The 18039-nt window shown below is 41.8% G+C and overlaps 2 protein-coding genes across 6 annotated transcripts in view; one reads left to right on the forward strand and one right to left on the reverse strand.

Annotated features, from left to right (window-relative positions):
- col4a5 (collagen, type IV, alpha 5 (Alport syndrome)) overlaps positions 1 to 13219 on the reverse strand; it is a 314426-nt gene extending 301207 nt beyond the window's left edge. Inside the window, exon 1 of one of the 2 annotated variants that reach the window (XM_063061058.1) lies at positions 12811 to 13219. In XM_063061058.1, coding sequence (XP_062917128.1) covers positions 12811 to 12897 — 87 coding nt within the window. In that variant the 5' untranslated portion in view covers positions 12898 to 13219. Of the gene's footprint in view, positions 1 to 12475; positions 12745 to 12810 lie in introns of those variants that run through there. The other variant, XM_063061059.1, reaches the window with a different exon arrangement.
- Positions 13220 to 13304: 85 nt separating this feature from the next.
- col4a6 (collagen, type IV, alpha 6) overlaps positions 13305 to 18039 on the forward strand; it is a 469192-nt gene continuing 464457 nt past the window's right edge. For 3 of the 4 annotated variants that reach the window (XM_063061062.1, XM_063061060.1, XM_063061063.1), the window contains exons 1-3: positions 13714 to 13858; positions 13968 to 14101; positions 14256 to 14304. In XM_063061062.1, the coding sequence (XP_062917132.1) occupies positions 14091 to 14101; positions 14256 to 14304 (60 nt within the window). In that variant the 5' untranslated portion in view covers positions 13714 to 13858; positions 13968 to 14090. Of the gene's footprint in view, positions 13518 to 13713; positions 13859 to 13967; positions 14102 to 14255; positions 14305 to 18039 lie in introns of those variants that run through there. The other variant, XM_063061061.1, reaches the window with a different exon arrangement.

Raw genomic sequence — 18039 nt, forward strand, 5'->3', positions numbered from 1 at the left:
AGGTAGAGAAATCCAGGGTCTCCTCTTAAGCGTTCATTTTGGTAGACCAGGTCAAATGAGATGCTGAACACATGATGCAATTCCTGACAGCTGGGAGTTGTCAGCTTGTCTGTAAGGCTGGAAAAAGAAAGCCGTGCTGAGAGACCTTAGAGATACCTTCATTATGATGAGGAAGGGATGCAAATCTCATCGTGGTGGCTACAAAGCAAAAGCCATCCACAACGGCCCATTTCCCTTGGCCAAAGAATTGTTCTCCAAATTACAGTGTGAATCCAACATCTACAGGTATAAATGACATAATTTTCAATGCCTGGCAGCTGTTAAGGAAATTGCAGGGAGCAGCACCAACCACTGTACATCGCATTTCTTGACCCACAAAACCTTTGACACCATTAATTAAGAGGGAATGTGAATCATCCTTTTCAAGTCCGGCTTAGTGCAAAAATGAATCTTTAGATACAAGTCTGCTACAGAAGGGCACGCAAAACTGAATTTAACCAATAGGTCCACAACAATCTGGTCTTGATGCAAACAGGCACCAGGAAAGGTTTTGTCATTGCTTCAACATTTTTTCATTCCTTCTCACCAAAATTCCACACCTCATCTAAACATGTTTTTCACTAGGATGGAGCCAGAGGATAAAAAGTTCAACCAGCACTTCCTTCACTTCAGAACCAAAACTTTTGAGTTGCACTCTCCATCCAGTGTATGCACGTGTATAGGGACCATCCACCAAGTCGATGTCGACTCATTCACTGAGACCACAAAGAATGCAGCTCACACTTAACATTTAACCAACAGCTTCAATTTTCATACATCTAAGGAAATAAAGATCTTATGATCAAGATCACTACCTGGCACAAGGTCTGCTGGGTAATGGAAAGCTTTACTCACCTGTATTCTTTGAAGACATGCACCTAGAAGCAAAATTAGAGTACAGAACTGGTATTTTACTTATAGTTTAACTTTCCTATACTTGCTTGTATTTTTATATAATCACCTGCAGTATACATGTGCAAGTCCAAAGTAAATTTATCATCAAAGTACATACATATCACCATATACAAACCTGAGATTTGTTTTCTTGCGGGCATACTCAGTAAATGCAATAACCATAATAGAATCAGTGGAAGACAGCATCCCATTTCTATTCCTGAGAACGAACTTCTGAGACAAAAGTCTTATTCAAAGCTGCGGAGCTGCAAAAAATTATCAGGTGGGTGAAGAAAAAGAATGAGTAAGTTCTCAAAGCCTACTTGAAAAAATGCAACATGCCCACCAATATATGGGAATCCTTACTGATGAACTGTTGACATAGAGATAACGATAAGAACCTCCAGTTCAATCATTGGAAACAGATGAAAGTCCAGCGTAAAGGTGGAAGGAGCACACTACCTCATTATCAACTTCTGAACCAAAGGACCTTCGGTGGAATCAAATTATCCTTGATCCCAAGAAGGGACTGTCTACTGAGAAGAAAGTAAACTAATGTGATTTATGAATAAGGCAAATGAGGCAAAAAGCAATTAGGTCTCCACTCTGTTGTTTTCCAAAATTCCTATCGTATATTTTGTACCCATTATGTTTAGATGCATTTACATTTGGTAATGAAATGCCAATAATCTAATCTTGATATTCAGTGCAACAGAATAGATCATAAAGGATGTCAGGATTATGATCTCAAGCACAAAACCAATAATGTGTTAGTCAGTAATGATTAGATGATAAATATTCACTTGATTGGAAGCAATTCTTAAAAACCAAGTGTGTTACAGTTTTGCACTCTGAATCACAAAGACAATATTTTGTACATTGTCAGTAACTCAAGATGAATTGAGTGTTGGCCTCAGACCTGGCGTTAATGGTGGCGCTTTCACCTCTGTATCAGAAAGGAATGGGTTCTAGTCTGTTGAACCCAAAGTTCTCGGCTGATTCTCCATTGCAGGACTGAGTGCTGCACATTTGGATTACTGCTTTTCAATGCTACGTTAACCAGAGGCTCCTGCTGCTGTACAGCAAGCACCAACCAATGCCACTCTTCATCTAATGTTTATCTCCCAGCTGAACAGCCAACAGACTGTGTGGTCACTATCAGTTGACTGTTTGTGAGAGCTTACTCGAACAAGTTGGTTATAGTATTACTTATGTAACACCCTGGTTATGATTTTCACTGTTATGCTGTAGGTATTTCATTTTAGCAGTTCTATAAGGGTAGTCTGTTCTGCTTTTCACATGTTTGGATTTGAACTAAAGATAAAGGGCTTTGTTGTTCAACTTAGGAATGTTGTGTCAGCCAATCAGGTTGGTGGAATCGGGAGAAGGTTCGGGAGAAGGTTCTAGAGAACGCTGAGCAGAGAGTTTTTGTGACGGATACTGGCATACGTCGCGGTCTCTTTGGCGGGAACTGGGAAAAGACAGGAGGGAAGATGGCTGAGGATTCCATCCCTGTTGCACAAAGTGCTTTGTCCAGATGAATGGCTTCAAGGAGGAAGGACCGATACTCCCATGGGAGAGCCCGCTTGTTTCAGATGGATTGCGAGCAACATTCGGAAGGTGGTGCCTGCTTTCACACAGGTGCAGTCCATAGGTCCAGCGCATGAATTAAAGACAACTTCAAGATAAGCTCCAGCTTATGTGCACATTTGGACTGGGTTAACTATAACGGGCCCTTTTAACATTTTTTCCTTATCTTTTTCCTACTATCTTTTCGATAAAGCTGTCATTTGTAAATATACTTTCTTTATAATTGTATGCAGTGTATGCCCTGTTATTTCTTGCTGATGGCTAATTTCATGGGGGCAATATTTACACAGTATTCACACAGATTAGGTTTGGGTGATTGAGACATCCCAACTTCCTGGTTTTGGTGGGACCCACGTCATACCAACCATGGGCATATAGAGTTGAGAAAGGTAGTTTTCTCACCGCTGAGTCCAATGGCTGTTAGTGAGGGGCTAACAAGCCTCATCTCTAGAGACACCCGGTAAAAAGGGGTTTTGCTTACAACAGTAACTGTGCATAAAATAACCTTGAGCGATAATGGACTTTGGATTGTCCATCAGCCATGGAAGATGCTATACCTGTATACATAGTGCCAAGTGGATGAAGTAAAAAACAATGTAAGTGCTCAGAACCTACTTGAAAAAGTGCAATGTGTCCACTAATTTATGGGAATTCCTACTCATGAACTGTCTCCATGGAGATTACATTAAGAACCTATGATAATTCAATGTTCTCTCTCTTTTCTCTATTATCATGTACCGCTTGTACTGCTGACGCAAAATCAACAAATAATTGCCACATCTGCGAGTGATATTAAACCTGATTGTGATTCTGATATACTTGTGTTCTTTTCAATCACCATCAGTTATGTCTTGCATTTAGCAAATAGTCTTATATGGCCTCAATAATGCCACAAGCTTCTTAAAAAAACTTGCAGGTTTCTCATGGAGAATGGAGAAGTAGTTTTGTAATGCACCTTTTTGTGAGCAGAATTTCTATTAAGCAGGAATACACAGTGAGTGGGGTGAAGAGAACTTTATATTTTCAGATCAACTGAAGCACAATGAGGTGATTGAATCTTTTAGTCTTCCAACCAACAGGCAGTTAATTTCAATGCCTGAACATTACCAGTTAATTAATGTGCCTGTAATGCATACTATGCAAAATCACAGATGATCGAAATGATGAAATGAGACAGAAAGCAGACAATTTTTCCACTGTTATGTAACAATGCTATGTGATCTTAGCTCCAAAAGGCCGGAATGATTTTCTGGTTCCATATACACTCAGTGGCCAGTTTTATAGGTACACCACTATATATGCTCATTAATGCAAATGTCTAAACAGCCAATCATGCGGCAGCAACTCAATGCATAAAATCATGCAGACATGGTCATGAGGTTCAGTGGTTGTTCAAACCAACAACAGAATGGGAAAGAAATGTGACCTAAGTGACTTCAACTGTGGAATGATTGTTGGTGCTAGAAGGGGTAGTTCAAGTATCTCAGGAACTACTGATCTGGAATTTTCATGCACCATAATCGCTGGAGTTTACAGAGAATGGTGTGAAAAACAACAAGCTTCCAGTGAGTGGCAGTTCTGTGGGCAAAAATGCCTTGTTAATGGGAGACGTCAGAGGATAATGGCAGGGAGGCAACTGCAACTCAAGTGACGTCACTTTACAACAGTGACATGCAGAAGGGCATCTTCAAACAAACAACATGTCAAACTTTGAAGTGGATGGGTTACAGCAGCAGCAGACCATGAATGTACACTCAGAGGCCACGTATCTAATAGTGACCAGTGAGTCTATCATAGTGCAGATACTAGGAATCATGATGGCCTCAGCTTCTGTTTGTAGGCTTTAGCAGTTTGGTAATCCATCATCTAACGCAAAGGGATAGTAGGAGATTTCATTAGCAAATGTAAGAGCAGGTTACAAGATGATGGATCAGTTGTTATTTTTTCTCTCTTAATTTAGACCTCTGAAGGGCCAGGTTCTAAGCCAGATTATGTAAGATATCAAATAAAAAATGGTATGCTTTAATGACCAACAACAGCAACAACTCCTCAAACCTACGCAAGAATTTTAATTTTCTAAGATATTATAAGGCTCTCTCAAGGTGTGTTATCGAACAAAATCAGCTGCAGAGACATGTTATCAGTGATCAAAGGGACAGGCTGTACAAGCAAAAAGAAACAGTTTTATAAAGGTTTGAAAAGGGATATCCAAAACTTAGTAATGAGACAGCAGCCACATCTGCTGATGCTGATGGGCTAAAAATCAGTCTTGCACCACAGTCTAGAAATGGAATTATATTAGTAGCTTTGTTAACTTGATTTCCTTCCATAAGTAAAATCAAACAAGCAGCTTTTCCTCGATTGGCACTTCAGCTGACAAGTTGCAGTTTGATTTTTGCCTAAGTCTGCAGAGGTGCCATGATCATTCCTGCTTGCACTTGCGTCCCCAATTGCCAGTCTTGAGGGCATGACATGAACCTAATCTTATGAGTAAATTGGCATTTCTGAATTTCCTTCTGTCACTGTGATAGTTCATCTGGTTTCTTTCAAGAAACGCTTGAGTACCACTTTAATTTTTAACTTGGGTCATTGAATTTTGCACTGTCATCTAATGCAAATAAATTTCCTTTATTAGTACTTTCAATTCTATATTTTTCCATTAAGTTTCAACAAAGATACACCCTAATGCAGCAAGAAATTTAAGACTCATGATAACTGGAATCAACTGGATTATTGAGATCCACATGCTCGGAAGCTTATAATCCTTCCAATAAATATTACTAGCTCAGACCGGCCAAAGATAAGCTTTATTGTTGTTTATGCAACCTTGGATTAAGCAAAACTTGAGATAAAAGCAATAAAATCCTTTGTACAATTTAGGAAACTCAAATCAGTTACAATATGGGTAACGATTAAAAAGTGAAATGTTGCCAAAGTAATCTGCACGAATTGTATGGCTTTGCTGGTGTCTCACCTGAAAGGTTGCTGCATCAGAAGATGAATAAAGTCCTCATTTGAGAAGAATGCTCCAAATGCATTTGTTCAAGAGGTTCAGTGCTTGTCTACATCAGTGGACCATAAAATCATAAGACAATGGAACAGAATTAAGCCATTCATCCCGTTGAATCTGTTCCTTTTCATTATGGCTGATTTATTATCCCTTTCAACTCCATTCGCTTGTCTTCTCATCATAACCTTTGATGCCCTTACAAATCAAGAACCCATCAAGCTCCATTTTAAATATGCTGAATGACTTGGCTTCCAGAGCCACCTGTGGCAATGACTTCCACAGATTCACCACTCTTTGGCTAAAGAAATTCCTCCTTATCTCTGTTCTCAAGTGATGTCCTTCCATTCTGTGGATGTACACTCGGTTCTAGACTCCCCCACTAACGGAAACATCCTCTCCACATCCAGTCTATCTAGGCCTTTCAATATTCGATAGGTTTCATTGAAATCCCCTTCATTCTTCTAAGTTCCAGTGAGTACATGCTCAGAGCCATCAAACAGTCTTCCTACGTTAACCCTTTCATTCATGGGATCATTCTTATGAACCATCTCTGAACTCTCTCCAATGCCAGCACATACTTTCTTAGACAAGGGGTCCCAAAACTGCTTAAACTCCAAGGGTGGTCTGACCATTGTCTCAGCATTACATCCTTATGTCCAGTTCACTCCAGAACTGCCACAGCTCTCTGACTTCTCTCAATTATGACAATGTTATCCATCACTGGAAAGATTCATTCAGTGCTGTGAGATAACCACATTGAAGGTCAGATGTAACGTGTCCACAGCTAAAGAACTGGCAGCAATTCTGCACACAGGCTCTCATCAAAAGAAAAACTGCTTTAACAACCCACAACCGTAGAAGCAGCTTAATGTTCCACCAGCTGATGAATGGGCAAATAAAGTGGCAGGAGTAGGGAATGCAAATCAGCAATGAATCAAAGTAAATCCTCCTCTCAGTGGTTGCTAAAGGCTACCAAATCAGTGTGAAACTGTATGAGCTGCACTCTCATAACACTTCTTTCAAGTCAGACATGAAGCCAAGGCAAGCATGCCCACTAGGTAGGGATATAGGGTTGATGTTACTTTAAAATTGAATGGAGGAGTTCTCCCTAGGAGCCTGCCTAATATTTAAGCATCACCTGATATTTATAAAAGAAGCAGATTATCTGATCTCTTTCACAGTCATGTTAATGGAAGCTTGCTCTGATAAAATTGGCTGCTGCGTATTCCTCGTTATGATAGTAAATGTGCATCCAAATTGCTCTACGACTATCCGGAACTTGGAGTTCGGGGCCCTGTCATTGGTGAGTCTGGAGTCTGAGGTCCCATCATCAATGGGAGCTTGAGGCCTGGAGTTTAGGATCCCCTCATTAGCTAGTCCTAGGGTCAATACCAGTGACTGGAGCCCAAAGGTGCATCTTATCCCTACAGCTATTATCCCAGAGTAACCTAAAGTTTCCATATAGCCTCCCCTAGAAAGGCAGACATGATGGATTGCAGCTGTAATTGAACAAACAGCTGCATTCTAGACCATTAGCCCAGAGAGGACATTTCAAATTTCATGAGGGAGTTGGAAAATTTAAATTCAATTAGTTTAATTAATCAAGAATTTTTAAAAAATGAGTAATATAATGGCGGGAGGAGAAGATGGCGACGCGCCTGCGTGTGCACAGTCTTCCAGTGAAAAATGATATTGTATTTGTTAAATAGGGGCCGTGGACAATTCTGATTTGATGGAGAATGGACGTGAAAGCACAGAGGAACATCTGGAGAAATTTCTGAAATGCCTGTTCGCTGCTGTTGTTACTGCGTGGTCAGGAATCTTTCGGAGGGTAGGCCTCAAAATCCCCGGCCTTGCCTGCCTTTGGTGACTGAGAAGGAGGTCGAATCATTCGGACAGAGATGGCGCTCAGTACTCGGTGTCAGAGAGCTGATCAGAGCTCGAAGTTTTCGGATGATTCAGAGACGGATTATGGTCAGCATGGCAGGAGAGTTTTTCTTCCTTCTCCCGTCTGCATGAGATGTGGGACATTTGAGAAACTTTGCCTCTACTGTGCTCATGGTTATGGTATTGTTGCATTGTAATAAATATATGTTATAATTATGTGGTTTTGTCAGTTTTTTCAGTCTTGTTCTGTCCTGTGTTTTGCGATATCACACCGGAGGAAATAATGTATCATTTCTTAATGCATGCATTACTAAATGACAATAAAAGAGGACTACGCGTCTTCATATTTTGTAAAAAAAAACCTTTGCTTCATAAATGTCATTCATGGAAGGGCATCTTATCCTATCCTAAAAAAGGGTAGGTCTGAGGGATTGGTTCACCTCGACATTTGTACACTCTTGCGCCAGAACACAAGGCCTAGATGAAGAATGTGATGATTTGCTCTCCATCTTCACAACATGTATGTCAATGGCACAGTGTGCATTATTTACAAGATACACAGCAAGGCTCCTTCAGCACTTCCGAAACTCATCCAGCAGCACCAGCACATGAAATGCCTGGAAGCAACAGTTTTAATTTACCCAGGCAAATGACATCATGCTCAAAGGAAAGATATCGCCGTTCTTTCTTTGTTGCTGTGTTCAGATCCTGAAAGTATCTACCTAAGACCACAAGGACAGCAGAATATTGAGAAAGTAGCTCAGCACAATCTTCATAAGGCTTACCGAGGATGGGCAATAAGTACTTATCTTGCCAGCTATCACAACTTGCTCTCAATGAAGGAAAAAGCTCAAATCACACATGAAGACCTACACTCAACAATTCAGAAACAGCTTTTTCTCTTCCACCATCAGATTTCTAAATGGCTCATGGACACTACCTCATTATCTCTTGTTCCTGCACTATTTATTTATTTTGCAAATTGTAATAATTTTGTGACTTTGCACTGTTGGGTCATAAATAGTTTGGAGGACGGGAGGATGAATACCGGGCCCTGCTGGAGGACCTGGTCAAATGGTGCGAGCTGAATCATCTGCAGCTCACCATCAATGGTGGTGATGGACTTTAGGAAGACCAAGCCGGCACTGCTCTCTGTTACTGTTGATGGCAAGGATGTGGATGTGGTGAGAAGCTACAAGCTAGAGGCGCACTGGATGACAGACTTGAGTGGCGAACCAACACAGAGGCTGTGTACAAGTCACTTTTACTTCCTGAGGAGACTAAGGCCCTTTGGAATATACAGGCCTCTCCTTCACATGATCTACTGGTCTGTTGCCACCAGTGCAATCTTTTATGCAGTGCTGTGCTGGGGCAGTGGTATCAACACAGGTGATGCCAACAGGCTCACTAAACTGATCAGAAAGCCTAGCTCTGTTTAGGAGTCAAACTGGACACACTGGAGGCTGTGGTAGAACAAAGGACCCTACAGAAAATCCTGGCCTTTCTGGACAATGTTTCTCACCCTCTGCATGCTATCTTGGCTGAACAGAGGAGCACTTTTAGTAATAGACCTACACAACTGCGCTGCACCGAAGAGTGCTATATGAGGTCATTCTTACCTTCGGCCATTAGGCTCTATAATGAGTCAACCAATAACCGAGGAAGTGACGATCCTCTCCTGGTAAACTGTTTCTCGTAACTTTAAAAAAAAAATTTTATTACTTCTCTTCTAATACTTGTATATTTGTATACTTGTGCACCTGTAATGCTACTGTGACACTGTAATTTCCTTTGGGATCAATAAAGTATCTATCTATATGTAATGCTGCCAGCAAATATCATATCATATAAAAGAGTGATAATAAACTTGGTCTGATAACACAGGATGTGTAACAGCACCTTAAAAGGAACATGCATTCACTTAACAATGAGTAATCCTACTCTTTACATCAGAATCAGGTTTATTATCACTGGCATATGTCATGAAACTTGTCATTATGCAGTGTGACAAGAATACACATAGATTAAGATGTAGCTGTCCTGTGCTGGCACCGGTGGGATCAGCAGTTGGTCTGCCACCTGTCTTCAGGAGAGAGAGAGAGATAAGGAAAACAATGGAGCAGCATTTGGAGATGTGTAATGAAAGGACGGGGGAGAGAGAGTAACAGAAAGAGAGCTGTCAAGAGCGGCTCCCCCTTTGAACCCTGAACTGTTTGAAGTGATGGACAGGTGATACCCCAGCAGGGGGATAAAAAGGGACAGGTTCGCTAAGGTGACACACACGACACCCAAGGTAACAAGACCCTGGAAGCGGTGCGTCTCTCACAAGTCAGTGGGAAGTACCGGGCCATAAACGCACAGGGTGGAAAGGCACGATCGGCGGGAACCTGGTGTGTGTCCACCCTTGCCTGGGTGCCAGGTTCACAGCAGGGAAACGATCGTATCTGGAAACAGAGGGGTCACGGTCGGTGACCTCAGATGACATCACAAAAGACTCACCCGACAGCTGACTGCGAAGGTCTGTGTGGAAGTCGTTTTGAATATACATTCGTTTTTGCTCTCTCTCTCCTTCTCCCCACTGTCCATCGCCACGGCAGCGATTACTGCGAACTGAACTGAACTAAATTGAACTGAACTTTGCGTCACTTTGAAACTGGTCATTTACCCCTAGACAACGATAGAGCTTGATTGATCCTGTTATCTGAATTCTGTGTACATGTATGTTTATCATTGCTGAACTGTTGCATTCATTATCCTTTTGATTAGAGTACTGTGTTGCTTGTTTCTTTAATAAAACTTCCTTAGTTCTAGTAATCCAGACTCCAACTGAGTGATCCATTTCTGCTGGTTTGGCAACCCAGTTACGGGGTACGTAACAGCAGCAACAGTACAATGCAATACATTATAATAAAGCTGTAACTTACAGTAAGATATATATATTTTAAAAGTTAAATTAAATGAGTAGTGCAAATAGAGGAAAAAAAGTAGTGAGATAGTGTTCATGTCCATTCAGAAATCTGATGGTAGAGGGGAAGAAGCTGTTCCTGAATCGTTGAGTGTGCGTCTTCAGTCTCCTGTACCTCATTCTTGATGGTTGTAATGAGAAGAGGGCATGTCCTGGGTGACAGGGGTCCTTAATGATTTTTGAGCACGCACCCATGTTGAGTGTGATGTCATAGACAGCATAGATGGCATAGGAGATTAAATGCTGAAATCTGGAGCAGCACACACAAAATTCTGGACGACTTCAGCAGGTTGGGCAGCATCTAGTCATAGTCAAACTTTATTAATCCCGGGGGAAATTGGTTAATTTCTCCCGGGATTAATAACATCTATGGGGAGGAATAAAGAGTTGGTGTTTTGGGCTGAGACTCTTCCTCGGGTTTGGAACTGGAAGAGGAAGAAGCCAGGTAGACAGCGTGGAAACAGGCCTTTGGCCTATTGAGTCTACACTGACCATCACTATATTACACTAATTCTACACAAATCCACATGATTAAGTAAATATTCTTAAAAACAACTTCCTTCTTTCCTTTTCTTGCTTCCATAATTAAAACAGTCAACTATTTCCAAATGATTGAACAAGTATTCTACACAACTGTTACTCTGAGGCAAGAGTTAAAGAGACAGGAATTCAGACAGGCAGAACAAAATGTAGATGATATGATGAGGAGGAGAACAGAGATAGACGAAGGAATGAAAGACACATGTTCTGATGTACTTGATAAACAAATAGATCTGAACTTGTGCACCAGCAGCACTCTGAACAGAGTGTCCCAGCGCATTTCGCATCCAATGAAATACTTCTTCTGGTGGTATAGACACTGTCGGAAGGTATGAACTGTGATGGGCAATTTCCATATCCCCCAAGCTCCCATGACCAGTATTACAATGACAACCATAACATTTGTTCAGTGACTGTGCTGTACACTGGCCAGGAGGCCAAAGAAAATTTCTCTCTGTTCCTTAGGGGAAAACAATGCCATTGGATCTTGTACGTCTAAGCGAAGGGTGTGGAATGCATGATTAGGTTAAAGCCTCCATTAACACTCTCCTTTATTAGTGGTAATAGACTGGTCTCCGGAGTGGGACTGGTCCCACTGCCTTCGGTCTCGAGAGACAAATTAGTATCTTGTCTGATGGTGAGATATTCCATCGAACAAATTCCATCTCCCTGAAACATCTCACGGAGGCAACAATGGCTGTAAACATTATTATCGAGCAACCACAACTTAAAGTTTTTTTTAAAGCTTCCGTAGTCAATCTCACATTGTTTCTGCATTCTGAGAATTTCTGTAGCATCTTCTCCCATCCCTCCACCCCTCTCTGATCTGTAGATACCAGTACAACAGCAGGTAACACTGCAAAGTTTCCAGAGGCAAGCCCTCACGCTTGGAACACGCTGTGTCAACTGGCTAAGATTGTTTCGCAGTGAAACCATCAGGACAGATGCCTTTTGCCTACCGTTCGTCAGCGTACAGACTGGCGTATTGGCTCCTTAAGATGCTATTCCATGTAAAGGCGGGCTTTTTGTTTGATATCAGGGACGAGTCCTGCTTTCCCTGCACGGTTTAAATTGCCTGGCACTGACAACCTTCCTGTCAATCGCATCTCCACACAAAGCAACGCTGAGTTCTGATGGGGAAGGACCCGAAGGAGGAACACGGTCCGAAACAGCGCAACAAAAGCCGGCTGGAGTTACTCGTGTCCAGCGGGAATATTTCGCACTTCGCCACCGCACGGGGATATCCACACGCCCGTCAGCGCAGCCAGCGGGGAAGAGACAGAGAAAACCGTCTTTCCCCTGGACTCTTCAGTCCAGCAGGGGCTACGTTTGACAGGAATCAGACAGACAAAAGATAACGATCAAAGAGTACAAACGAGCATTTTTTTTCCATTTCTCTTGACTGAACTCTTCCCCCCCCCCCCACACACACACTTCATTGGGAAGCAGTTTGCATCGATTAGTCTGAGGGGAGGTGGTGGGGAAAGGGAAACTGTCCATACATTTGCACTTCTACGCGAAAAAGAATAAATGAAATGTCAATTCCTCACCTAATGCCGAGCCGCTGATAATCCAGAGAAGCGGAACAGAGTAGACCCGATCCACCATTACAAGCAGCCAGATACAACAGTAACCTTTTCCAGTGAATGTTACGAGTCGGTTGTTGTTCCCCATCGCCTTGCAGAAGTCAAATCAATACTGTCTTTTGCCATTTCAATGTGGTTCTTTGGCGTTGTTAGTAACACGCGATTCCAAATAATAACGATTATACCCCCCCAGTTAAAACGAAACAGTTCCCCTGATTCCTTTCTGCTGTTTCTCAATATCGTAGGTATGATCCTGGATACTTTTTCTTAAGTGTAGAGAAAACAGAAACGGTACTCACCGCTGCCTCAGAGTTCTTCACCAAAGTTGTTAGCAACGATAGCGAGAAGATTAGAGCAGGAAAGGTAAAATATTTTCCAAACTTCATTTTCTGGCTCTCGACAAGAGACTGATCAACTGACTAACTTTGCACATCCACGCATGTTCTATTTGGAAATGGGGAAAAAGAATAAAGCTGTTTAAAGCAAGAGAGAGAATAAAATCAAAGGAGCCTGTTAGAAACTCAGTGAGTGTGCTACATTTATCTGCTTCCTCTCTCTCTCTCAATCTACCTCTCCCTTTCACAAAATCTCTCTCTCTCTCTGTCCTCTCTCTAAGCAGCCCGCACGCTCTCCTCTGTCTCCAGAATCCTTCGGCAATCACGCAAAAAAAAATGATGCGTTCGAGGTGGAGGGAGTCGAGCAATAGATCAAATCACCTCGAAAAGGCAAATGGGACGTGACGCCCCGCCCCGTCACACTGCTCCAGTCTTCAACAACCCCCCCTCCCTCCACATACATCTCCTCTATTGTTTTTTTTCCGCACAACTTTGATTATTTTAGCGGACTGGGAGGGAGGGGGGGAAGTTTAGCAAACTTCTTTGTGTGGAACTATTTTACTTTAGCGGTTATATTAAAGAACCTACAATAGCGTTAGCAAGGAATTCAAAGAGTTCTTTGGAGGCTGAGGGTGGCTTAGGGAAAATAGCTTGCTGATAATGATAAAGAAGTGAGTATAATATGTTAAACAATTTATTAAAACATCGGCTAACATTGTAGAACTAGTTACTTGGGCGTTCTGCTACTGTTGGTCTAATCGTACTAATACACTTGCTCCTATTTTTGGAGTGAGACTGTAATATGTTGTAAATTGGGCGGGGGGGGGGGTTCTTTCTAAAAGGTTCAGTATGAAGACTCCTCCCCCTTCCCCCAGCACCTCTCCCGAGTCCCGGACCGTAAATGCTTGCATCGATTTCTCTGGCGGAGACGGAGAGATAAGGTTCCGCGTGTGTTCCGATTATACTCTCTACTTAGCCGCGTACACGTTCCGTTTTTATTTACCATCGTGAGGTAGTGTTTATTCTTTAATCTATTCGGTGTGTGTTTCTCTTCGCTCCGTTACTTTGCAATTCAAATTCATGCATTCTCTCCCCCCCCCCCACCCCCACCCCCGCCGAAGATGGTGCGTAGAGAGTCGGTGATCTTTCAATGACCGAGGCAACACAATTCGATCGTTCGGAGGTGATTAGAAGGCATCCCTGAAATCTCCTGTTCGGCAGCGAGAGTTCCAACCTCCATCAAGATGAGAAGCGGGTAAGTGAGAATTCTCAGGAATCGAGCAAAAATTGTTAGAAACTTTAAACCTGCAGCCGTGCAGGAGTAAGAGCTACCTCGCTTATAACTGTTGTGGGTGCTCTCAGAGCAGGTTCTGATGCTGCCTACTGAACCTTTTAAAACTTCTTTACAGAATTCTGCTAATAGTCCTGGGTTGCCTGGTTGCTGATCTTGTCCGAGCGGTGAGTTTATGTGGAGGACGATTTTCTTACGTTTGAGCGAGCTGTTCGTGATAAATGCTTCAACTACATATTGTCTTGACTCCGGCAAGAGGTTCTCCCCTCCTCTCTCCCCCCCCCCCACCCCCCGTAAATACCAATTCTCTCAACCGCCTAAATGTATCCCCACAAGAAATCTGTGAAACAAGGCTTTCAAATTCTTTGTGATGTTATGGGTGTATCTAACCTCCATGGATAATTTTGAATATACAACAGCTACGGTTGAGGATGTGCTTTATTGATTGTGAGACATGATAATGTGGTTTTTTTTTGTTTTTAAAAAAACTAATTTCAAATATTTTTTGGGAAAAGGAATCTGGTTTGCTAAAGGTAAAAGAAATGAAGCATGTTTCTAATACTCCTTTGTAAATAGTCGTTAACATGTTGTACCTGAGAGGTGAACTCTCTCAGGAAATTTTAAATAATCATTTAAAGAATGGGTTCAGGTAAGGAGTTGATGGGGAAATTATTTTTGTTCAAGAATTGCGCTGGAACAATGTTGTTAGCCTTTTGGTTAAAAGCTGTCACTGGTGTGGTATATTGACACTGGCAAGTTTACAATCGGTTAAAATCATCAGCGTGTACTTCACAGAGTCATTTCTTAATAGCAAGCCATGGGGTAAACCCTACACCTGGGTGAGATCCCTATGGCAACGCAGTGGATAGAAATCAGTTTGACCATTGATTAAATACACAGGGAAATGCACATACTTTAGTGTTCTGCCTGCTTATTAGGCAAGGATGAGTGACTATTATAACAGCCAATCAAATACTGAGGGTAACGGCCAGAGAACATACAATTGGGTTAGTCAGTGTGTCTCTCCGGAACCTGCTAGCAACAAATGGATTGCTGTTATTTTTTTAATTTATCAAGCTGTGGCTCCTGGCAATCCCCAATTTACAATGACTAATTAACCTACCAACCGGTACCGCTTTGGACTGTTGGAGTAAACTGGAGCACCAGGAGGAAATCCCCATGCGGTGATGGGGAGAATGTACAGACTCCTTATAGGCAGGGGCGGTAATAAAACCTGGGTCACCTGAGCTGTAAAGCATTGTGCTCACCACAATGCTACTGTGCCCCCCTCAGAAATCAGAGTCTTACATGGTTATACCTGTCACCACTTAATGGGACAAAACATCAGTGTGACTATATCAGGGGCTCCCAACCTGGAGTTCACTGACCCTTGCCTAATGGTATTGGTCCATGGCATAAAGAAGATTGGAAACTCCTGCCATACATTTTATTGGCAACAAGGTGCTTGAGTTGTCCCGAACAGAATGTGAAAGGCATCGTCATGGGAGTGCAGCAGTTTGCATGATGCTAGCACTGCCTGGGGGCATGAGATTTCGGAGTTCAGTTATGGCATCCTCTGTAATGAAGGTATACATTCTTCCCGTGTGTGCATGGGTTTCCTCCGGATGTGCCGGTTTCCTGCCGTTGTCCAAAGACACACCGGTCGGTAGGTTAATTCGTCATTATGGTTGGGCCAAGATTAAATCGGTGGGTCGCTGAGCAGCGCATCCCGGTGGCTGGAAAGGCTTGTTCCACGTTGTATCTCTAAATAAATAGATAAATAAATAAAATGTAAAAGTAAGCTTTTCTTTCCATTGAGACATAAAGGGTGCGTTTTTTAACTTTGCATATTTTAGTTGTCTTGAATAATGTAACTTAATAAACACAAGAGATTCTGCAAAACCTGGAAATCCAGAGTAAAACACACACAAACTATGCTGGAGGAACTCAGTAGTCAGGCAGCATCTATGGAGAAGAATAAACAGTTGATTTTTTTGAGCCAAGACCTGATGAAGGTCTTCCAGCATTTGTGTGTGTTTATGTAACTCAATTCTATTTTGCACTTTACACTTTATCAGGAGTAAGATGTCTTTCTGGGAATCCCCTTCCATAGACTTTGTGTTATGCCAACAGTAACATGTTCCTCTGTTTCCTGCTGAGATTTGTCAGCTTGGCTCAGTCCTGGGATAGAACCTGACCCTTTGCTTTCTTTGTGTGGCTTTGCTTTACAATGTGTAATGATTCAATTAATTGTGGCATCAGAATCCTTATTAAGCAGTGTGGCCACTGTGAGTAATAGTTTATATACAGATTCATTTATTTATCATGTGCATCAAAACATGCAGTGAAACACAGCATTTGTGTTAATGGCCAACTCACCCAAGGATGTGCTGGGGGCAGCTGGCAAGTGTTGCCACACGTTCTGATACCAACATAGCATACCCACAACGCTCAGACCAACACAATGAAACAGAGCATACAAAGTGACAAAACAAGCAAAAGCAACACAAATTAATCTTAACTGTAAGCAATTAGGCAGTGATATTCATGAACTGCAGGGTTATTTCTCAGATTAGGTTTGACTAAAAACAAATGTCAAATACCAAACTCTTCTTAGCATATTCGCTAATTCACAAGCACCTGTCCATGTGAAAGTCATGATGTCTTTAAGAATGGTGAATTCTGGAAGGATCAAGTGCTGTGTTACTTATTCTTCTCTTCTGCAGGTAGTGATTGTGTTAAATATTTACATGGGCATTGGCCGTCTTCAGGGTCAATGTTTGGCTGTGCGTCCAGGTGACGAATGCTGGCGGCTGATTTACTATCTCTGATAAGATCACTGATCAGTAATGGTGGACACAATGGCTGAGAGGCACTAAAACAAGTGCTGTCCCACTTAAACGGTGGTCACTGTTCTGTGCACATTCAATGACTGGACCTAGAATTTGCCTAGTCGCATGTGGTTCTGGTCAATAGAGGGAAGTACATTTACACACAGAGGTCATGAGGCAAGGTTAATGTTCTGATATTAACTCATAGTCAGATCTGCTTTCTAAACAACCATTCATTAAGAACGAACACTAAATTGGCGTCAATAGTAGTTGATTTTAGCACATTTGTATGAATTGGTCCCATTTTCACACATTACCATAGTTTATTTTTGCTGCTTAGACTAACCCAGGATAAACTTCCCCTGAAAAGGAATGTGCTACTAGTAAGACATCATGAGTAAAACAGCAGTTACACAAGCTGATTATAGCTTAACAGTAACAAATCAGTACTGCCATGAAAAATATTTGGTAGATACAATGATTTCCATTTAAGATTGAATGTTGTAACTAGATAAACTCACATTTATATTGTTTGTATCTCAACATGTACATGGGATTAATGTAGACAAATAAGTAGCTTTTATGTGTTTTTAATTATTTAAGAATAGACTTTAAGGATAATTACGTAAATATCGATTGCAATTGATGACAAACCAATGGGTTTTGTTATACAGAACATACAGATTAAAAATTGGCCCTTGGCCCATCTACCAGTGATGATGCTAATGCTCCATTGAAGCCTCCTTCCATTTCTCTTATCTGTTTCTGTCAATGTACACTCAGTGGCCACTTTTCTAAGTATCTCGTGGCCACTGAGTGCATGTTCATGGTCCTCCGCTGTTGTAGCTCATCCATATTAAGGTTTGACATGTTGTACATTCAGAGATGTTCTTCTGCACACCACTGTTGTAACACGTGATTATTTGAGCTACTGTTGCCTTCCTGTCAGCTTGAAACAATCTGACCATCATCCTCTGATCTCTCGTGTTAATAAAATGTTTTCACCCACAGAGTTGCTGCTCACTGGCTGCTTTTGTTTTTCACACAGTTCTCTGTAAACTTTAGAAATTG

Source organism: Mobula hypostoma, chromosome 10 (genome assembly GCF_963921235.1).
Source record: "Mobula hypostoma chromosome 10, sMobHyp1.1, whole genome shotgun sequence".
Classification (NCBI taxonomy): Eukaryota; Metazoa; Chordata; class Chondrichthyes; order Myliobatiformes; family Myliobatidae; genus Mobula; species Mobula hypostoma.